The sequence below is a fragment of the Terrapene carolina genome, unplaced genomic scaffold (assembly GCF_002925995.2).
Source record: "Terrapene carolina triunguis isolate 2854851 unplaced genomic scaffold, T_m_triunguis-2.0 Scaffold789, whole genome shotgun sequence".
NCBI classification, from domain to species: domain Eukaryota; kingdom Metazoa; phylum Chordata; order Testudines; family Emydidae; genus Terrapene; species Terrapene triunguis.
Genome location: NW_020665140.1, coordinates 6,111,678 through 6,135,795, shown reverse-complemented (window position 1 = coordinate 6,135,795; position 24,118 = coordinate 6,111,678). Strand labels below are relative to the sequence as shown.

The window sequence follows — 24,118 nt, the reverse complement described above, 5'->3', positions numbered from 1 at the left end:
TTACTCACTCATGTAGCTCCTAATACTATGAATAAACCATTAGGCATTCTGAAGAATAACGGTGGCATAAACCCAAGAGAGACAAGAAGACAGATGTGCACTAGTGTAACCTAATGCATTTGAATTAACAATCTCAACCTACAGTTTCATGGATAGTTCACTATTTTAATGACAAAAATTTTCTTTTTGGTTGCCTGATGCAACTGGCTTCCAGCCTTTATGAAGCTGAGTTGGAAGTATAAATAGCAACAGAAAAAATGGGAAGCAGCATGCTTCAGGGGTCAATATATTACCATTCCTTACAAATCTAAAGAACTCTGTACTGATCTTACCAGCCTGAAGTCATGATATACCGTTGATACTAGTAACATTAACAACAAAAAAATCTTACAATGAGACACTTTGGATATGATTTTTAGAAACCCTTCGCAGCTACATTTTTTAGGAACAAATATTGTGGTTGCAAGTAACTGGGATTGCAATTGATGCCACCTAGAGTTTAACTACAAGACTAAATCAATAAATCAGGTAGGCTGATATTTACATGATTTATTTGTACCTGGCAAAACTGGAGCTGCAAAATAGAAGGTCAGGTTCTGATCCCTTTCAAAAAATCATGTCCTTTATTGAGCTGTTCATTTTAGGGATGGAAGATTACATAGGGGCAAGCAGCATATTTCAACACCATAGTTGAAATGCTGGTACTAGAGCCAGAATGGAAGTGACTGACAGATACAGATCTCTCTCATTCGTGGTGCTTCATGGGTAAGACAACAACAAAGCAGAGGTAACCTTTTATGCTTATTTTAACTCTGCCTGGGGAATGATGATAGTGATTATTGTTTTGGTTGCAGTAAGTGTACAAGGTGCTGTCTAAACAGAAACAAAGTCATGATTCTTATTCTGAAGTGTGTATGACAACGTGCTCAGCCATCTCAAAATGTTAGAAAGAAACAGAAATGTCTTGGAATTGAGTTCAGAAGTCTGTATTCTACTGACAGCTGGAAGTGGATCCAAATCTCTTTTGCATTTGTTTTAAAGGGCTCTCTGACCCTCCCACTAACGAACTACTAGAACTGCGAAACATGGAACATCTTTCCAGAGCTGCAAGACACTATCCATTCTGTGGCTAACCCCCTGAATTATGCAAGTCTCACTGCATCTGGGGAATCATTTGCAGCTCTGCATAAATGTAAAAAACTAAAGATTTTAGTGATTTAACTGGGGAGAAAATACCACCACCTGACAGAACCCCTCTGCTAGTTCATCTGGCATTAAATTCCATTTATTTTACTCAACCCCTGACATGTTTCATGTGCTGCAGAGTTGAATACTGGAAATGCATTAACTGTATTATAAACATTGGCAGGTGGAAGCTAGAGGTTTTTGCAGTTGAAGCCCCCACACCCGTTTTTTTAAGACCTGGGGAGATCTGGGAAGCCCTTCTAGTTTGTGGAATGAGCACATCAGCTGGATGTCAATATGATCAGCAGTTAATATGCTGACGAACAGATTGGCATCATTACATTTCAAAGTCAACATGGAAATGAATGGGAACAGTTTACATGCCTCTGAGAGCTACTGTTTCAGGGTGTATGCAGACCCAGACAGACATCATTTACATTGGTTATATTCAGTTCCGATTTGGAAAGGTTTCCTTTGCAACCGTAAGTGCTAGAAACTATTTTTTTTTTAAATGAAAGTTTAGATTCTGGAGCATGTTTCTACAGCAAAGGATGGACCCTAGCAAATTCCAACGCGTCAGGAGTGCAGAATACATGGGGCTCTACATGCCTGCATCCAGGGTCCAGTGCAAACCAAAAACTGTATGAGTAACAACCAATGCCTATTCAATTATCTCAACTTGCAAGCTCCTCATATCTTCTTCAAAATCCTTATATTGGAGGTGGTGTGGGTGGGTGGAAGGGTAAGTCAAAGTCTTTCACTTATTGTGAATGAGTTGTTTGTTACCAAAGGTATGTTTTAAGCTCCCCTAAGCAACAGGCTTACAAGGCACAAGGAATGTAAAACTACCGTGAAGGAATGCAACATTTTCTTGACCTTGTAATTCCTATATAATGCGATCTCAGGGTTAATGCTGCACTTTTCTTATTGAATTTTAAGTTCTTTATAAGGAGAAGTTCATTTTGAAACCATAATTTAATATTCCAGAATTTTTAAAAATAAAATGAAACAAAACAAAACTAGTTTGAAATCCAAGGGTCAGCTCTTAGAAGTTACTGTCCATACCATGCAGGAGCTTGGAGACAGCAGCCTCTGCAGACCCCTGTGTCCTCTCCCACACAGAATGGAGAGGTTGAAGCCTGGGCTCTACCCTCTGTGCCCCCATAAATGTGCTAGCCAGCCCAGCTGAGCCGGCGTGTAGTGATCTGTACCTGGTGCAGGGCTCTCACAGATTGTTTCCCTCCCTGGAGCCCAGGGGGAACTGGGGACTAGACTGTGCATTCTGGTCAAGTTGAGAGCTTGTGGCAAAGCTACAAATTGAGCCTTAAGGCAATGCCACCTCCCTCACTGAAAACACGGCCTGCATAACCTCTGTAGCAATGTGCCCTGACAGGGCCATGCTGAGCCCAATGATTCATCATTTTCAGACAATCACTTCCGGTTCTCCCTACCCTTCCTGCTTCTGGAGAGTGACACTGCTGGAAATCAAAGGGTCTAACAACATCAACAAAACAGCAGCAACTATTTTTAAACAGCGCGAAGAGATGGGTTTAAAAATATCAGCTGCAATACCCCTCTCAACCTCCAACCCGTCACGTGGAATACAGATAGCTCTTGTCCACAATAGCCTTTTCTTTTCCCCGACCCTCTTAAAATCTCCCTCTGCCACTGGGGCAGCTCCACCAGTGGTAGTAACTAAAGGGGCGCTGGTGCAGATAAGTCTCCAGTGGCATTTTAACTGCTGTGCTGTCTAGACCTGCTGAGCAGTGCTAAACGAACCAGTGATTAAAATGCCGGCAGCCCTACTTACGCTGGCACTCCTTTTATGGCACTTACCGGCAGAGCTGCACTCGTCGTATTGCAACTTTAAGGGGAAAAAAGTCTTGTGCAGGCACAACCACAGGAAAAGAAATGTGACGTAAAAAGATGGCATGAATGCTTTTCAGGTCATAACTCCAATTAAACCATATCTAGCTGGCTTCTCAGGGTACGTTTCTTAGAATAGTGGCAAGAAGCCACGGTGAAAAATGATTAGCATAGGGCAGAAACAGACCCCTTCTAAATAAGCAATTCCCTCCCTCAAGTCACCATTCCCAAGAGAGAAAGGGGGAAAAAAAATTAATTTGCATCAGACATGAAAATTTATCCACCAAGATTAGGAAACCACAATGGGAAGTCATATATAAAAGACCAAAATTATTTCAGAAAAAAACAGGAGAGACCAAGTTAATCTCAGTACCCGGTGAACTAATCAGTCACATGCCCTGCTCACTAGGATCTTTATGGAACTCAACGTCAAACTGCTGACTCCAGTGACTTTTGGTTTTTTGATAAGTAGGGGTTACAGGGAAAGGAACAGATGTTAAGCCTCATTGTTCAATTATATCCAGGAGAAAAACAAAGCAAACTTCATTCTGGAGGTCAGGGCGCTGCCTCAGAGTTACAACATTTCATTTGAAGCATTTACCTTCCTGAGCAGCTAGTTCTATAAAATTCAACTTTGCTGTTCGTTTTGCCCAGGACCAAATCTCAAAAATATGAAGATACCAACCTGTGAGTGCCTGAAAAACACATCGTCATTTTCATTTTCTTTGCTATGAAAAAAAAAAAGGAAACAAAAATAAACCAGACCTTCTCATAGTGAAAGCAAACAAACTTTTGTACCCTCCACTTTGTATACTTTGGCTACCATTGCCAATGCCGTCTCTTTTAAAAGGGTTGGAGTGTGCTTGCTATTGCTTGTAAATACAGTAAATATGTGATACTCAGTGTCACAGCACTCTAAGCTACTATCCCATCCATTTTGCTTCCTCTTAGAAGCTATTTGTGGAAAATATAATGGAATTAAATTCTGCTGCCCTTAATCCAAACAAATTCACATCTCCCAACTACAGCGATGGAGTAAAATTCTCCTTACTCAAGCAAAGCTGAGTGATTGGGCTCTATGGGGGAGGAAAATGAAGTGCAGAAAAGGGGGTTGGGCTCCCCAAACTTGGGGCCAGGGAGCTGGGCTAAAGTGCATCAGTTGCCCTTCTGCAGCAGTTGCCTTGGGGGGGGTGTTGGAGTTTACAGTACCCATGAAAACACAGATCCTGGGGCCCTTCTCCTGGCCTGCCCATCTCCCTACCCTCCATGCTATTCTGTGTGGCATGGGGGCCGAGCCCCTTTTTGGTATACAAGAAAGGGCCGAGCCTTCCTGCAGAGCCTCTCTCCTCTCTACACAAGTCCAATGTGGGGCTGTGGTGATGAAGCCCCTCTGCAGCAAACTGAACGTCACCCCCATGGACTACTGAGGGTCTGTCTGTACAGCAGATGGGAGCGTGCTTCCCAGCGCAGGGAGACAGAAACACGCTAGCCCTGCTCGAGCTAGCACACTAAACGTAGCAGCGTAGCCACGGTAACAGGGGTGGCTCAGGCTAGTGCCCGAGTACACACCCACCCAGCACCTCTGCATACCCATGGGGTGGCTAGCCCGAGCTAGCCCATTACCCACGCTACAGTGCTATTTTCGGCAAGCTAGCTTGAGCAGAACTAGCAAGCGTCCGTCTGCTTGCCCTGGGAAGCACCTCCCAGCTGCAGTGTGGACGTACCCTAAGAAACAACAATCACATCACATAGAGCCACTTGGAGAGCAAAACGTAAGTTATAAAAGTCACCTTTCGTCAGACAAAACCTCCATGTCATCAGGTCCTGCTCTGGCTATCGGCCTTGAGGAGCTAAAGCTTTCCATACTCTGTAACACAGCAAATTTTAAGACAATAAGTTAGATAAAAGGAATAATAATGCTGGAGGCCATTACAACACCGTATCCAAACCAAGTACTACACAGAACAAGGGGACAATCACGGGTCTTTCATAGAATTACAATTTAAAAAAGCATGCTTCACTATCCATTTCCTGCACTAAAAACAACAGCATGGCACTAAAACAAGTGCCCGTCACCAGAAGCCCTTAAAGTGTTTCACAAAGAACAGTTTGTGAGGCTAGGGTTCTTGTCCCCATTTAACAGACTGGAAAAAAGAATAAGAGAAGGGCAAATCTCTTAACAAGCTGTGGAAGAGCTGGTAACAAAATCCAAGACACCTGTCACCAGCCAATCCTATGCTTTACTCACTAAATCACATTCATATCAAGAATTTTAAGGTGAAAGCAACCAAAGTAATAGAGTTGCCTCAAAACACATTTTAATGACAGCACAGTTTGTGTTTGACTCAGGAAGAATTATAAAGTGCCTCTTCTTGAAAGAGGAAGAGACTAAGGATGAAAAATGATTACTGTATACATGGAGGTTACGTAAACTACAACAACATGAGTACAGGACAATCACTTACAGAATCTTGATTTGAGGTTTGCTCTGGTCATCAGCTATAAGGAATATTAATGATGTCATTCATCTCAAGCTTGAAAAATTATGAAAAGAATCTGAACTCTGATCTATCCTGGTTCACTTGTGTAAAAAAGGCTTATAAATGACCTGTGTCAGTTTTATAGACATGATTTCATTAGACATTGGTTATCCCAGCCACTGACCATAAGTCTGTTTGTATCTCTTACCAGTCTCCAAGCTAAATTCTAAAAGGCGCACAAAAAAACGGACAAAAAATGGGTGCACAAAAAGACCCACATTTGGACACACAGCACATACAGAGTCATGGCATATGCAAATGGCTAATTATGAACACAAGATACACATGTCAGATTTTACAGGTGTAACTGATGTGAAAATCTAACTCAATTTGAATGAATCAGAATTTTTTTTAACCTTCCATCACACAAGGTCAAGTCACATACTCTATACTTGTAAGCAACACACGTAGTTCACTTTCTTTCTGCTGAATATATCTCACCTCTATAGTGTCTATAAAAACAGATAAATGAGAGGGACTGGGGAAAGCAGACATATGTGAGCAAGTCCTGTACACACTTGAGTGTCTGCTTATTGAAAATTGTTTTCCTACTGAGTTTCTTTCAAACTGGAAGCATGTTTCAAAATCGCCTATAGTCTCTTACTAGATACGTTGAATATGGCCATTTCATGCATGCGAGTACAATTTTTCAGTTCTTATGTTTGGCTATGTCTCCTTCCCGGAAGGCAGCCTTCAGTGGTTTGAAATAGAAGAAAAAGCCCTCTGTCAGTGCATCAGAGTGCAGTTCCTGAACAAGACTACGTGAGAACAGAATTCCCAGAGCACTCAGAGACATTCATGGTATGGAACTCCCTTCTCTTTAAAATCCAAGCAGATGTGTTCTTTTGGCTACACGATTCCAACAGCACAGTCTAGTTATGCTTCAGCATTGCCTTAGGAGCCTCTTCTGATCTCATTTTTATGCCTGGTCATCTTGAATTTTAGCAGTTTAAATAAAAACGGGGCATAACAAGTTTTAATGTTTATTATTTGGTTTTGCTTAGGAGGGTTAATTGAAGAGGATTTCTCTTTGACTGTCCCTTCACGCTCTGGGTCAGATGCTACTGAGCAGATAAGACAAGAGTTCCCCCACAATTCCCTACTAACCACTTCAAGCTTCACTGATGGGGTGGGAAGAGTTAAGAGAAAATGGGAAAGAGGATGTTGTCTGAGTGCTCCTGGAGCAGAAACTGTCTCTTAGGGCTTTTCTACAGAGGAAAGTTATATCAGGATAAGCTAAGGTAGGATCTTAAATCTGTATAGTTATACCAGTGCAGTATAACCACTCGTGTGGACACCCTAATTCTGGTATAAGAGTACCTTTTTCGGTTTACCTTACATCATTTGGAAAAGGGTTTATGGTAAACTGAAAAAAAGTCACTCATATACCAGAATAAGAGCATCCATATGGGAGGTTATACTGGTATATCTATCTATAATGATGTAACTGGACAACAGTGTTTAGACAAGGCCTTACTATGTATCTATACTTCACCAAGAACAATAGGGCCTTCATCCTGGCTGGGTCTCTGGGCACTACTGCAATACAAATAGGAAATAAATTACATTCGTAAAAGAGAGTTCAGTCGCCATGCCAGCTCAAGCTGCATCTTAGGGTCCACAGGAGCAGTAACTTATGAGTATACGTGCGTGCTCTGTGTACGATGGGAGATGCAGTTCTCCTACCTATTTTCCAAGCAAGTTCCTGGGCAATGTCCTGTTGGTAGAGGCTGCCTCTCTACAGCTGCATCCTATACTATGTGTATTTTGTGCATTCTGACTTGTGCTTTCCTTAAACTGTCACAGAAATATTCCTCCTGTTTCCATTGGACAGTTCCACTGAGATACACTTTCAGCCACACCACATGAGGTAACAACATGCCTGGCCACGCCTCATAGGTGTGCTCCAGGTAGGATCTGTGCAGCCAGTGTACGAATCCTGACCTCCAGCAGCTCCAGAGTTCAGAGAAGGGCCACAGAAGGGAAATGTGTAAGAGACAGATTATAGGCAATGCAATTTGATGGCCCTTCATTTGAGAGTGGTTAGAGCAGTAGTCACCAACTGGTCGATCGCGATCGACTGGTCGATCCTAGAGGATCTCCCAGTCGATTGTGTTCTCTGGTGGTGCAGCGTGGCTGCCGCTAAGACAGACTCCCTACCCTGGCCCCATGCTGCTCCTGGAAGCGGCCAGCGCAGGCCCAGGGGCAGGGGTCTCCCTCTGCACGCTGCTCCTGCCTGCAAGCACCACACTGCGAACCCCTCGGCCCCAGCCCAGAGCCTGCACCCCCCTCCCGAACCCCAACCCCAACCCCCTGCCTCAGCCTGGTGAAAGTGAGTGAGGGTGGGGGAGAGCAAGCGACGGGGGGGGGGGGATGGAGTGAGCGGGGTGGGGTCTCGGGGAAGGGGCAGGGTAACTCATGGGTTGCCCTTAGATTCAAAAAGTGATCTTGGGCGTAAAAAGGTTGGAGACCACTGGGTTAGAGCCTCACCAACCCCTCAACCCCAAGGTATTCAGTCAAGTAGGTATTTTGGCAGTCTTTCCTTCTTAAAGGCCACATTCTGGGCCAGATTCTCATTTACACTTCACTCTGGAAGAGTGAAGGGGCCTGAATGGGGACATCAGAGTAATGTCCTCCCACTTTCAGGCCCCTTTACACTGCCAGAGTGGTATTAAGGGGCCATAGTGTAAAAGCAAATCAGGCTCTCAGTGGCACTTCAGTGGAAGTTGCACATGTGTCTCCAGAGCCAGGACATGGCCCCACGTCTGCAGAAACTAATTTGCTTTACATTTATTTAAAAGAAAAAGAGAAATATTTCCAATGTTTGTGGACGGTCACCATACCACCCATTAACGCAGTAATGGGAAGCAGAAGAAGAATCCCCCACTAAAGAAAATGATGCGGTCTTCTCCATTAGAGAGGAGGAAAGGAGGCATCTGCACATACTGTCCCACAGGGACGCTACTGCACGTCAGTACTTGCCGCCAGAGGGCAGTTAGCTCTACTCTGGCCAATTACTTTGGAATTATAAGTATAATTGTAAGTACAAGAGGGTCTTTTTTGGATGGGGGAGGCTCCTTGCATGTTCCCCACCTCCGGAAAACCCACCAAAGAGCAACTTGCACTCTTGGCCCAAACGCTGAAATCTGTCTCGTGCAGCAGCTCTAAGGGTGCAGACATTAAATGTCTATTATATGCGATCGGCTACTGATGCTTCGTGTTGAATCGAATACATGGAGCCTATGATTTCTCAGTTTCTTTCCTTCATTTTATCAATACCATTTCTATCTAGCACACAAAAGAACCCAACTCATTCTCTCATTGGTATCCGTGTACATTTTAGACTGATAAATAACCACGGTTGTGTAATCTAAAACAAGTGTGCCAGAACACGATGTACTTTTTCAAAACAAACCTATCACATTTCACAGGCACTCACCTATACGAGACTTTGGAACTCAATCAACAACAACCAGAGAAAATATTCCACAGCTGGCAAAGCCTACTCTTTTCTCAGGGTATTGTAATGCTACCAGTGGTGCTAAAAGTTTGTGATGTGCCAGCTATCATATGGCATTGCATGCCTGTCTTTATCAAGGGCCCAAGTTGAAAGACACTGTAGGTTCTAACTGCTAGCACAACATTTGGTGCCTGTGTTGGCTATAGGGGGAAGGAGATGTTGCATCAGCAATTTTTGCGGTTTGTCACTGTGGGCAAACTGTCTTCTACTGGGAAGGTCAAACAGGGATCACAAACATGCTGTGATTCAAAACAAAAACACTGCAGTTTAAACCCGTGTCTTCTATAGGCTGTGGTACATTGCAAACATAACTGGTGCATTTTCAGTCAAAAGGTGTGATGTATCTACATTGATCACCTTTCATCCTAAAGGACTTCAAAGCATTTTGCAGAGTGTATGCATACAGCACCACTGAAATGCAGCCACTGCTGGAAGGGAGGACAACCACCAAACTGACCCACTGATAATGCCCCTGGCACTCACTCACTACAAACAACACACTGATGAGCTACATTGTGATGCAAAACTATCGGACAGAATTAAAAAAAAGAAACCCCCCCCCCACACCAGCGGATGGTCCAACCTGTGAGGTGCTGAACAGTCTCAATCCTACTAAACTCATGCAGGGTTGGGGACAAATTTCACTTCCTTACTCTATTTTTGAAACCATATTGTTTTGCTTTACTAAAAACAAAAATAGCTATGTGTAGACTAAGAGGGTCAAAGTGTGAATTTGGCCCTTCTGTAACCACAATGCACTTGTTAAAAGTGTAGGGCCTGATTCTCCATGGCCCTAACCAGCCATTTACATCTGTGCAAAGTGCAAGTGATTACAGCTGTGTAGATGGCGACACAAGGTACAAGGCAGTGGAGAAGCGTGATGCTTGCTTGTGAGTCAGATGCTCTTTCCCAACATGACACTGACCCTCTCTGCAAGTGGTATGGCATGTTCGCTTACCACAGGGCTATCCTGGTTATCGTTAAGCTCAGAAAGTTTAGTGCTGGATTTCTGCCGTTTTGGTTTATTCCTTTCTCCAATATACCCGGAGTTGTTTTCTTGTAATTTTTCTACTTCCTGAGGAGTCAGAATACAATCTTCAAGGTTTCCAAATCCAGAAGGAATGTTTTCTTTGTTGATGACCTCTCTGAGGAAGGAAAATTACATTGCAACAAAACTGTTTTTTAAAAACACAATCCTATTGCATTTATGCTACTGGCAGAGAAATGCATTATGCTGACTGGTGCAGTTCTGGAATTGTCTCTTAAACCCCATCTGCGTTTCATTCTATTGCAAGAAACACAACGCAAGCTGCGACATCCTAAATCCCAACAAGGAGTTAAAAACAGGTGCACTACATCGCATGAGAAAACATGGTGATTAACACTGGGGACCTGATCCAACTCCCACCAAAGTCAGTGGAAAGAATGGATCAGCTCCTGGATGTACTAGTTATTTTTATAAGGTTATGCGAGTTAACTTTCCCAGAGACAAATGTTTGGGGTTTTTTTTTTTAGCAACTAACAACTTGTAATAATTTCCGGTATAAACTGAAAGCAGAATTTGGGCATGGCTCCCAAACCTACTGTAACTCAGCCCTTTACCCAAGTTTGCAGGGTAAGAATGCATGAGGCATTTCCACTGCACACTCGTTTTCTTTTCTTTTTTGGGGAGGGGGTGAGGGAGTGATCAGTAACAGAGAACGGGATGGGAATGAAAGTGCCTCATCAACAATAACTGCACTGCTGTGATAGAGAACTGTGTGATTTGTTGTGCTGCATGGAAATGTGTTAGCTTGCTTAAATGCTTCTTATCTGACACTGCGATAAATTCCTGTTTGTCTAGTCAGATCTGTGTGTTTTCCAGAAATGTCATCTATGCTCATCTTTGCCTCCTTGCTTAGGAGGGTGGAAATCTTCTGCTAGCTCCCCTTCCCTGCAGTCGTTCTTCTGCAGTGCCACTCCTCTGCCCTTTTTAATAGGTATTTTTTCTATTATGTGCAATAACAGAGACACTTTCAAAAATACATACATCACTGTATTTCTTCTATTTGTATATCGATATGTATTTCCTTCCTCCCAACCTCTATGCTCCCTTAGGCTAAAAGCCAGAGATGGAAGGCTGGAATGGAGGGTAACAGTTGTAAGCATCCACAGCAGTTTTGTACAGAGAGGCACAAGGCTCCAGTTCTGCTTTCAGTAACATCCGTGAAGCTGCTCTAGAGTGGCACTGGTGTAAATGAGAGAGGAGGATCTCACCCTGAAGTGTTTGGCTAGTCCTCATGAGGGAGAAAGTATTCAGATTTTTAAAAAATGCTCTAGTTATTTTCTAGGTCACAAGTCATTTCTATGTTTTGTCTCTGGAAAAGGTAGATGACAGAGAATTATAAATCTCTGGATAAAGCCTATCAGACCCATTTAACTTTGTGCAATTGTTATTTTTAAACCACTGAGATGTGATTCATTACATTTAGACGGTAGGTCATGTGGTGTGCAAAATGTAAGCCTATGCATATGTTTATGCCATAAATATTATCCCAGCTGTATGCTGCCACTGTATTGTGTAGCACCATGGGTCTTCTTTAGATCTGTGTCCAGACAGCAAAGAGATAAAGCCAGCCAAAATCAAAACGATCTCAAATGAAATTTTCAGTTTTCCACAATTTCCCATAACAGATCCCAGGACAATTTATCCCTCTGAAACCATAGAAATGACCTGATTTCTCAGTGCCATTAAGTTAGGACTTTTGATTTGCTTTAAATTAATGTCTGGGGCTTTGGGGTCAATCCAGTACTGAAGAGTTAACAGCTAAATGGGCTAGAAAGCACTAACGGCAAATATACAATGCAATGCAGAGGCTGTGCAGAAAAAACTGCAGTGCTATATATGCCGCCAAACACGTACACTAGCCCGCTTCTGACCTACTTACCTGACAAGCCAGTCAGAAATGCTTTTATTGCAGTTACATTTCTCTGCTATGTTAACATTCCACATTTACCCTAAGTCGTGGTGTATTCTCCATCACTGACCATTTTTAAATCAAGACTGGATGTTTTTCTAGAAGACATGCACTAGGAATTATTTTGGGGAAGTTCTATGGCCTGTATTATACACAATGGTGAACACAATGGTTCCTTCTGGCCTTGGAATCTATGAATCTATATTCCTGGATGTCAAGTAGCATGGATTACAATTTTTGAGCCTGGGTGCCTAAAGTTAGGCCCCCTAAATAAAAGTGGCTTGATTTTAAAAGATACTAAGGCCTGTAGCTCCAGTAAGATTTGTTGGTGTTCAGCAGCTCTAAAAATAAGGTAATTTTTATAAAGGCACCTATAATATGTATTTAAGAGCCTAACTTTAGGCCCTCAATTATGCAAACACTTATGCACATGCTTAACTTTAAAATGACTACTCAATTGTTTAATGTTAAACAGACGCGTAGATGTTTGCTAGATCAGGGCCTCAGTTTAAAAATGTTGGCCATAGTATACAGTTGTACTCAGTTACTGCCCTACCAAAAAAAAGAAATATTTCAATTTCCCCTCACACACCCATACTACACATTATTGGGATTAAGTCTTCTATATATGTATTTTGAAACAGTTTAGACTGTGCAAACATCTTGCCCATTTAAAAATACTTTTTATTTGCTAAAAGTAGGGAAAGGTAACATTTTCCCTTTCAGTAAAAAAATCCTTAGATCTGTGCGTGAACACCACCTCTATTCAGAATGCAATGGTGACACATCTGTATTATATGCTGTACGTTATCAGTAGGAATACTATGTATGACTAATTCTTGAGAGGCATTTAAAAAAAGCTGTCTCAAAATACTGTTTATCTGTCTTATAACCACTTAGACAAAAATGGTTTATTTTTGATCAATAAAAGGGGCACGTTCTTCTCTCAAATGCACACACGGAGCACTGCAAAATCTGAACAGAAGCTGTCTTTCTACATGTGAAACTAGAATTTGGTCCAAATTTTGTAGCTGTTTTGTTATACAAAAGGATTTGAAAGGGTTATTTTTTGTCCAGCATTAAGTTACAAATGCCAAAACTGATTTTTTCAGGAGTGTTACTGTTTCCAGATACATACAATTAAAACAAAAACTGAACACTACTTTTAGGCTGACCCCTTCAGCCCATTCCGCTGTGTAATGACCACAAATCAAGGCCCTGGTTCTGCAGTTCACAGCTCCAAGTAAGTCAGTGGAGCCTGGCACAGGTGCAGCCAGGGCCGGCTCCAGCATTTCCGCCGCCCCAAGCAAAAAAAAAAAAAAAAACAGGGGCGCGCGGCGGCGGCAATCGGAAAAAAAAAAAAAAAAAAAAGCCGCGATCGGTGGCGGCAGTTCAGCGGCAGGTCCTTCGCTCCCAGAGGGAGTGAGGGACCTGCCGCCCCGAATTGCCGCAGGTGCCGCCTCTCTCCCTTAGCCGCCCCAAGCACCTGCTTGTTAAACTGGTGCCTGGAGACGGCCCTGGGTGCAGCAGTCACTCCATACACGCTCAGTTGCAGAACTGGGGCCAAGGCTTGTAATAATGGAACTACTGACGGAGTCTTGCCTATTTAATGGGTGTGATTATGATGCTATCAACTAAATATAATTTTTAAAGGAAAAGAAATCATGAACATACACGTCTCTGTTTCGTCGGCCTTCATCTTGTTCTTTGTGATGCCGCCTCCTCTGCCTGGTGGACACATTTGAAGAGGCTGATGATGTTCCTGATTCAGAGTCCTCTGAACTCTGCCCACCTGAGCCATGAGCATCAAAGAGATGCTGTTCCACTGCTGAGCGGATTGTCTTCTCTAAATATCTGTCAAGATGAAAAATAAGGTCAATTAAACTTACAAACTTACCAGGAAACCTCTCCCTTTTTAAAAGTCACAATTTTTTAATAACTGCAGTAGTGTCAAAAACATGTTAAGGATGGTACAGATGCATGGCAACACATCAGCTAAATTGTTCAGATGTGGGTGACTAAAATGGGGACTCACCTAGAGCAAAGTGACCCAATTTTCAGAAGCGCTGAGCACTCTCGGCTCCCATTACCATCAACGGCTGTTATGGCCGCTCAATACTTCTGTAAATGAGTCCATTTTTATGTAGGTGCCTAACTGGAGCCCCCCAAATTAACAGACCCTAGCATGAAGAGCTTTAGTTTGAAACGAGAATTTAAGATTCAAGTGATTAGACAATCCATACTAAGATAACAGGGTCTACAGTTTTTTAGTGTGTTTTAAAATTCACTCCCATTTCTGGGGAGGGAGGGGGGGAAACTGGGGGTGGTGGTGGAAAGAGGGCTACAACATGGGAAAAACAAGAATCACCTCGTGCTGGGTGACCCACAACAAACAAACCCAGGGTAGGGGGGTTGCTTTAGGTTTGGATAGCTGGTGCATGCATGATGCAAATATGCACAAACGGCCCTGCGTCATCCCTTCTCTCACCTGCTCTTCATGTACTGACCCACAGCGCGGGTGGAGTGGTGTGTATGGGTGGGGAACAACACTTCTCACAGCTCCCTGGTGCACTGGCAGAATGTTCCTGCTGCCCCTCCACTTCCGATGGTGCAGTGCACTCCCCTCACTGCACCTGACCAGCACTGCTGGCCTGGATAATGTGAGGCTGGGGCTATATGCCTCCTCTTTAACGTGCCCCCGTCCTTTTGGGGTGACTGACTCCCAGTGGAGCTAGGAGGGAGCAGTCCCTTGTGACAGCGTGCACAGGCTGCAACTGTGATTGGCCCCTGTGAAAGGCCTGCCAGAAGGAAAGGCTCTTTGAAGTAAGGACCTTAAGTGACCTATAGATAAAGGCCATGAACGTGTGTGCAGCAAGTTCTTTAATAAGTGTATGTTAAGGGCATGCTGTTGAAAGCGTGGTTAGACAAGTTATCAGGGTGAATGCTATTCATATTTACACATCATATAGCTCCACCATCACTGACTAAGGGGGAGATTTTCAAAGGCACAAAGGGCACTGAAATGGAACCTGGGTACCCAACTGTTCATTGTGCCTTTGCCCATCTCCTCCTAAATACACAGAAGTCATTCTAACATTTGCACATCTTTCAACAGAAATCATGCCAATGCCAATAATCAATTCAAAGAAGGCCCATTTTCATTTCGGTAATATTCTTTTAGCTAGAATTGCTGCTCTGAAATGTATCTTTTTATGTGAACTGGTTATTCACTGTATTTTTTTTTACATGGCCACCTATAAAACTCAAGGAATCCACTCTTATTTAAACTAGATTATGGCATTCAATACCCTCCCTGTTTGTTCACAAGAACAGAGCAGTCAGATAGAACATCTGGATGGTACAACCTCTCTTTGTAACAAAACAAAGCCAGTAGGTCAAATCTGACAATGCCCAGCAGCTTTTACAGTGCTCAGGTGAAACAAAATTATATAAGAAATGGTAGCACCTGTGAGAATGATGAGTGACTACCTCCTCACAAGTATGTCGACCACACAGTAGGGCAACTCATCATAAACTTTACTCGGTTATATATATATATATATATAAAAAAATGCCCAATTCTGATCTCATGCTGTTTTAACTCTGCTGCAACTTCACTGATTTCAATGGAACGACTCCTGTTTGATTCTGGTGTGAGATTGGAATCAGAACTACTGTGAGCAAGAGAGCTTTTATTCACTTCAGTATAGTGATGGAGTCACTGTAGTGACACCAGAGATAAGGTTGTGAGACTGTTTCCCTTGTAAACCTAATTGAATCCTCCCATTCTCACTTTGTGGAAAAAAAGTTCCTTTTTCCTTGAAATTTCTTCTGCTTATTTTTGGGCCAGAGGAGGGTTTGGAGGTAAAGACTGAGATAAATCAGACAAACATTTTTGATACATGACAGTTTGAAAAAAGGAATTTCTCCCCCTGTCCCCCCGGTATTTTGAAAAGTCGTATGCTCTCTGTAACATCATGGCTCACAAAAGGCTTGATTAGAAACTCCAGATTTGTTTCATTCATTCATGTTCAATAACATTTGGCGCACAAAAATGATTTCTTGAGAGAATCTGATGGTTAATTTTGAACGTGTTAGCTATGAATGTGAACCTCTACATGGGCCACGAGGCCACTGAAGAGTTTATAAACTTGTTGCTAACTATTATGGTAGCTGAGTTTGTAAACCCTCAAAAAAAAATCAAATAAAAAAAAATTAGCAATATCATAAAAGTGTATTTTAACTTTGCTAAATGTGTGTGTGTGTGTGTGTGTAAAATATATGGGCAAGAATAAGTTCATATGCCAAAATTTGGGACTTGAATGTCAGGCAGGTAAGGAGACTCTTTACAGCACAGCGAGGTTGTGCTTCTTGAAATCTCTGTGGTTACATAACCGTAACATCCCAGGGGTGTGGGAAAAAAGCAAGGAACTATGACACCCAGGCACTTATTTGAGAGGAAGTGGTTTATGATCACTATACACAATGCACTTTTCTTTGGACAGCACTAGGCTATTACAGAAAAATAAGCGAATAACATTTTTAAAAGCTTAAGTAGACAACAAATGATAGCAACAAAACTTAAAAATAAACAGAGTCACTTACTCTCCAGTTGTAGGAATGTTACTGCTCACTTGGGATACATGGGCACTGTGGAAAGGGAAGAAAGATCTAATTACCAAAATACTGTCACGGTACACCTGAAGGAGAACGTTGGCTTTTCTTCTCTCATTGTCTTTTCTTAGACACTCCACCATCTACTAAATTAATTAAAGGTATGATCTGTCAGCAGGAATTCATGTCCTAGAATTACATACGCACATGACAAGCTTCTGACCCCGACAGAATTTTGACTCACGCTATTAGAACGGACATTTGTAAAAGGCTCGTACACTCAGAATTGGATTGCTTGTCATTTACTACCAAGAGACTGCAGTAAAAAGGAAGGTATGTTAGCGATAGCACATTATGATTCTTCTCTGCCTGAATATTCTGCAGCTGTAGATCACACTCAGTTTAATTGAATGAGCTCTGTTCTTTTGAGTCAAGATTTCAAAACGTACACACTATAAACTGACTTAACATTTAACAAGTTTTAAACTACTCATCAGGAAAAAGGCAAAACCTCCTTCCCCAACTCCCCGTTTTTCATGTCCTTGGCTCCTTCTCCACTTTTTAAGTATATTTTCTGTCCTCTCTGTTTGCCTCTCAGTCTGACTCCAGGCTCAGGAAGAGGTAAAATAACCTAATTCTAGCTGTCGCCACTCACTGTTCAAAGCACTTTTAAGTAAGGTGACGTGCCATCCCGCATGGCCATTACTGCTCTGCTCTCTAACTGCAGGGTCAGATTAGATTAGGCCAAAGAAAGTCCCTCCCCTTTCATGTAGCATCAGATTGCTCCTCATGTGTTGACTCAGCTTTGCAGATAAGAGGGCATGTGAGATTTCACTCCTGTTCATCACGCCTACAATATTAATTAAACCAAATAAGTTAGCTTAAACGTTGCATTTGGCTTTATCCTCTTATCAGCAAGAGGATCAGTAGCAGGGTTGCCTGGTGTACTCAGACGTAAATCGACCCTACGTTAGATTACAAGAGGAACTTGTGAAAGTCTTACTCTAGAATTCTAGGTTTACTGTGCCACCCTAATAGAAATTTACTGTTTTTAATCTATACATACAAGGGGCGTCCTTTCAGAAACTTTAATTGCTGATGATTCAACAATTGCTCTATTACTTTAAACCAATCACAGTTTCTAAGGTTTCTTCTATCCCTTCTCTTTAATATTTCCCCCACCAAACAACTGTAGCTTCCCTGCAGAGACCTGATGCTAGCCAGAAGGCTGGAGCACTCATGCTCCTCAGAAGGAAAGCACACTGTCGCTTCGCTGGTAGCAAGTGGTAGGGAGAGGGGGTTGAACTGGTGTGAGGAGGTAAAATAAAAGTGTCACAAAAATCAGTTTAGTAAAGCCACACAACAGCACACGTCTCTACAGTCTAGAGGCTAGAACTACTGCAAGCCTACATGTTGTAGATACGCCAGCATGCTTTTAGTTCCTGCAAGGAATTCAGTGTATCCCCACTAACCAGCTTGGTGTGTGTAAATTAGTGCAGTACATCCACACATGCCACTCCCTTCAACTATGGCTTCACCTGTGCAATCTGACTTCTACCCCAGACACAGTTCCTCAAAGGATTCACATAGCATGAAAGCACATGTATATTTGGCAGTCTATTCCATGTATACATGGATGTTATACCTATATAATACACATACAGTTGTATATTTCCGATTAATACATTTATCATTTGTATCATCTTATTGTATTTAATACAATAAGAGACAGATATAGAGGAAGACTCTCCTCAACACATGTAGGCGATATCTAGGCGATTAATTTAATTTATTACATGGCTCTGCTACTGATCATACATATTTGACCACTTCACCCGCTGTCTATCCACCCACTACTGTCTCTTCCCCTGGAACCTATTGCAGGATTCCTGAACTCCTCAGCAACTTCAAAGAGTTGAAATGTTTCATATTTTTCTTGGAAGGTTTGAATAAATCCCATGGAGAATGGGTTGCTGGGCAGAAGGCAGGTGAGGTACCAAAGTTGCGTAATAAATGTAGTTTCTCACAAATGTATAACTGCCACAAGTGTGGTTGTACTTTAACTTTACATCAAATTTCTGTACTTTCTCATTTCTAATATTTACATACAATACATATCAACACACATATATTCACTTGCCCTTTATCTCATCTCTCTTCGTCCTCCATCCCCAATAAGCTTTCTCTTTCATTTTTTTTTTTTTTTTTTTTTTAAAAGACATGGGGTCTAAAAAGGAGAGGATGCTTAAGAGGAGATTAAACTCAGAAAATAGCATTTTCCTTCACATTATGCCATATAATTCCAGCAAAATTACTGTTGTGTAAAAATGCAAACTCCTGTTTCATGACTGTAGTCTTGAGCTCTTCATTCCATTTGTTTACTGGTGATATTTCACGCTTTGGGCAGAATTTTGAAGGTTTATGGGGGAATGATTATTATTCCCTAAAACTAATTTTTGCCTTTTATCATGTAATTTCATTTAAACTTGGGGAGAAAGGATTATTAGAGCATGCAGTTCTTCTTCTAGGAAAAAAGTAAATAAAAATCAAATGCAAAACAGTGTATAAAATTCCAAACATTTTCATAACCTCCACGTATATTGAGTAGTGATTTTAACCCGTAACAAAACTGACATCATCAACACGGATTCCGTTTCAAGTCTATTAAACCTGCTATTTTCTAATGACACATATACATATGACAATTATTTTGGGGTAGCTATTAAAATATCTACTAAGGGACTGTAGGTCCTATCTGAGAGCTATACAATACTGATTTAAAATTACTTCATGGACATAGAGAGCATGAAGTAAATACACACCCGCCCACCCACCCACCCACCACCACCTGCTGAAGAGAAAGTACTTTAAAAAAAAGCTTCATTAGCCCTTTTAAATTTAGAAACTACCTTTTTCTTGGTCCTGTGATGTGTTAATGCTCTTTACTGGGCCTGTCTCTCAATAATAGTGGGATTTTGAAGGAGAAGTTTTCAGATACACTAAATTTCTTATAATTCCACAGTAATTGGCTTTCCATGCTATTTAAGTTTGAAGCTTAATTAAAATGCACTGCCAAATTGGTTCTATTCTGTACCATGAGCCAGGAAGTTAGGCCATTTTAAAAAAAATATCTTGATGGAGTACACAGAATTATGAAATAGCTTTAGAATGTTAGGCACAAATGGTATGTGTGTATTTCTGACTATGTTAATAACCTCCAGTAAATACATGGAGATATTTAATGAGAAATTCTCAAAAAGCTAACAGCAAAGAAACACTTCTGGTAACAAATTCCTAGGGGTTTGCTGAACTTCTTGGGTGGCTGAAGTCACTTGGTCCTCAGCTTCATGCTTCATAAGGCACCCAAAGGCATGCTATGAATGCCCAAAACACATTACTTGTCATGTCTTACTGCGTAATTAATTGCCTCTAAATAGCAGCTTTGTTCATTAAATCAGTGAAACAATGTGAACTCATGTCCTGCTTGGTTAATAATTTTCTCCTTCTGTGTTTGACGCATTGATATATACAGTCGATTATTTTCATTACACTATACTGTACTTCTACTGCTCCACCCCATGCCCCACTGACATCATTTGGAGAGTTATCCAGTTCTGGGACTTCATGCTCCCTCAGAACCAGCCAAGGCCACAAATTCCTGACAAAAGTCTTGTTTTAAACACCAACCCCTCACTGACCTGCTCCCACAACCCCTTCATACTTCTTTCCCTGGGGGGGGGGGGGGGAGGGATCTGAATCACCAGAGTGCCCCAGTGTTAGCTTACACCAGAGGTGGGCAAACTACGGCCCGCAGGCCATATCCGTCTTGCCTGGCCCCTGAGCTCCCGGCCGGGAAGGCTAGCCCCCGGCCCCTCCCCTGCTTTCCCCCCTCTCTGGCAGCCTCAGTGCACTGCGTCGCCAGCGCTTTGGCCCACCACTCCTGCCGGGCAGCATGGCTGGCTCCAGCTGGGCGGCGGGGCTGAGAGCTCCTGCTGCTCTGAGCAGCATGATAAGGGGACAGGGGGCAGCCGGGCGGGGGGGTTAGATAAGGGGCAGGGGGTTCCGGGGGCAGTCAGGTGACAGGGAGCGGTTGGATGGGGCGGAGGTTTCGGGGGGGGGGGGGAGCAGTCAGGGGACAGGGAGCAGGGAGTGGTTGGATAGGCATGGAAGTCCCAGGGTGGCCTGTCAGGGGGCAGGGATGTGGATGGGGTCGGGGCAGTTAGGGGACTGGGAGCAGGGGGTTTGGATAGGGAGTGGGGCCCCGGGGGCGGTTAGGGGTGAGGGTCCCAGGAGGGGGAAGTCAGGGGACAAGGAGCAGGGGGGGTTGGATGGGTCGGGGGTTTTGAGGGGGGCAGTCAGGAGGCGGGAAGTGGGAGGGGGCGGAGGCCAGGCTGTTTAGGGAGGCACAGCCTTCCTTACCCGGCCCGCCATACAGTTTCGCAACCCCGATGTGGCCCTCGGGCAAAAAAGTTTGCCCACTCCTGGCTTACACCCAGCTCCCTAGACTTGCAAATACAACCTAAGTCTCATGGACACCTCAGCCTTTGTCAGGTGTACCCTATCACCTCAAGGTACCTTCTCCCATGCATAGGAAAAAATGATTTACTTCATGGGCCACATCCTCCAGGTCCCTGTCCATCTCGGACAACAGATGCTAAATTTTTCTAGCACTACTCCATTAATACAGGGCAAACCATTAATATCCAGCTACATAAAGGCCAAATCATTCAAACCTGGGTGCCTAAAGGTAGGCCTCCAAATTCATATTTAGGCACCTAGTTATGGGCATCTGACTTTCACAGGTACTGAGCAACCCCAGCTCCCATTGCTATTAACTCCAATGAAAGGAGGGTCTTAAGGGGGGGTCGTATATACTGTTCCATTTAGGCCCATTAGGCAAGTGGACTGATTTATTTCTGTTACAGTTCAATAGACCAGTTTTTATTACAATTAGTTCCACTCTCACCTAAATATTACAAAGCTGGGCACGTTCATTGTAAGGGGCTTGATTTTCCTTGTACACAAGGGCAAAACAGGAGTAACTGCACGAAATTAATGGAGTTCCAGTGGTATCAAACTGATGTAAGAGGAGAATCTGATCCAAAGGATCTGTTAGCAAAGAGAAAGCCTTCATCACTTGCTCAATCATTTCTGCCTCCGTTCTCCTTGTTTATTTATGTTATTTTTAAATATTGCAAAGAAACTTCTGACACTAATACACTGAAAGCTGGAAATTACAATAGCATAGAATTAGGCAGACTGAACACAGCAAGGTTACGGAAAGGCATGCATCTCGAGATAACTAGTTACTGGTTGGATATCTTTGGAAATTAATCTTAAAAGATCTTGAGTGTGATTTTACATGCAAGTCATCAAGGTAAAAATACAGGGTGAGATTCTCATCTCTGCTCTGGTACCTTTACACCAGGTAAAAGGGCTGGAGTGGTGTAAATGGGCCCTAAAAACCCTGGTTCTGCCTTGAGGAGGATTCCCCTCCAATGTAAGCACTGCGGAAGACAGCCATAAGGTTGCCCTCTGAGACCCCCCATTACAAGGCCAGGAGTAGCGGGGCTGCTGGGAAAGGGGGATGGAGACAGGAGGGGGGTTCTGGGTGGGGGTGGGGGGGGCTGCAGCACACAGCACTGTGGAGATTCTGGGTAGCCCAAGGAAGCAGCCATAACTTAGATAGGCCCTCAGGGCTGTCTAAATTATGCCAGAGTCCTCTCCAGCTCCCAGGGCAGCTCAAGACTTCGAGGTTTCGTAGGTGGCTTAAGCCACTTTAGCCACACCCCACTTGGTCTACAAGTTCTATGTTTGTGTCTCTTAGAGAAAGTCTACACTGGGAAAAAAAAAAAAAAAAGGTGTTTTCTTAACTCAGGTTAACTAACTTGGGTTAAAATAGCAGCAAAGACCCAGCAACTTGGCTTTTAACTCATGATCAACCCCAGGGAGCCCTGCCCTCTAGGTTTTAACTCACACTGTTAGCCTGAGTTTAAAGGCAAGTCTCCCTCTCTTCACTGCTATTTTAACCCCAGTTAAAAACACACTTTTTTTCTCCAGTGTAGACACACTCTTAGAGGCACAGTCCAGAATTTCACCTATTGTTCTTTGCTACAATAAAGCTACCAAAAAGTGCAAATGAGGGTGATTTCATTTTGCACTTGGTCTCACACATCTGTCATGGCTCCCAGAGAGGTCACAGCTGGAAAAGTTTGGGTACCACAACTCTTTACCTCTTTAATGAACCCTAGTCTTTTAATCGAAACTGAATATACCCTGTCATGATTTTGAATTAAACTTCCCAATATCTGCACCTTGTGCAGAGTGTATCATTTACCTATTATTGCATTAGCCACGTGATTGATGTTACTCAGGCACTGAAAACCTTCCCCGCACCTCCCCTGCAATAACAGAGGCACTGCAGAGCAAAATGTATTACTGTCAAGTATTAAGAATTGTAATTAGAATTAGTCAGAACATACCGTACTATAATCTTGCACAGGACTGGCTTTTCCCTTCTGCCCCAGGAAAGGTGCATTAAAACAGCATGGAAAACATCTATAAATTTAATCTAAAACATTAAAAATATTTTTAAAAGCATACAGTGTTGCTTCCTGGCCATCAATAATGACCTATAATTATCAATGTCTCAGGCTATGGAGAGCTCCGAGCTTGGAACTAATGCTATCATTTACACAGGGGGTTACTTACAATGCACATACTTTATGCAGAGAAACAAAATGTTCAAAAAGAAAATGTAAATGATAACCAAAGGAAAATTACAATAGAGGCAAACAAGTTCACTCTTCTAGCAAAGCTGCTGAGGAAAAATGCCAACGAAAACAGTTTCTACAGCTTTTTAAAAACAGAACAATTCCAAAGTCTAGTTGGTACATAATTCCTCTGGTTTAACAATGGGACTTTTCAATGTTTAAATGGATCAGAAGACGCTGGAATCTGTCTAAAAGTTATTTATTATCCAGAATCGTAATGTTAGATGCTTTCTCCTTTACAGTTTAAGGTCTGTAACATACCTCGTGTTTTGTCTAGAATTTACAATTCCATTATAAGAAATTTGCTTCATGCTGAAATTTGATGTACAAATCTTCAAAGCAGGAGAGGATTGTTTTTTGTATATAAAATCTGACAATGGTGATGTGCTGCAAATGCCTAGCTATGTCCAACCATGGTACGGACTTGATTTCAACCTTCTCTTAATAGTTTCATATTTTTGAAAGTTCAGATACAACACAATTAGCCTTACCTTAATGTGGTATATTGTATTTGCATGGTTATTTTAATGTCAGGAAAAATGAATCCTATGAAGAATAGCAATTCTCCTTTGCTTTTCTTATATATGCCTCCCTTTATCGCTTGTTCTAGTATAATCTCCTGTGACTGGTGCACACTGGCACCTACCGTTCAAAGCAGAGATA

The 24,118-nt window shown here is 42.5% G+C and overlaps 1 protein-coding gene across 1 annotated transcript in view; it reads right to left on the bottom strand.

The window, feature by feature from the left end:
- The window catches only part of FAM13A (family with sequence similarity 13 member A), a 188,941-nt gene that overhangs the window by 31,372 nt on the left and 133,451 nt on the right, over positions 1–24,118 (bottom strand). The window contains exons 9-13 of the mRNA XM_026660523.2: positions 16,674–16,718; positions 13,743–13,922; positions 10,070–10,256; positions 4,842–4,918; positions 3,737–3,779 (exon numbers count right to left, since the gene is read on the bottom strand). Coding sequence (XP_026516308.1) covers positions 3,737–3,779; positions 4,842–4,918; positions 10,070–10,256; positions 13,743–13,922; positions 16,674–16,718 — 532 coding nt within the window. The remainder of the gene's footprint in view (positions 1–3,736; positions 3,780–4,841; positions 4,919–10,069; positions 10,257–13,742; positions 13,923–16,673; positions 16,719–24,118) is intronic.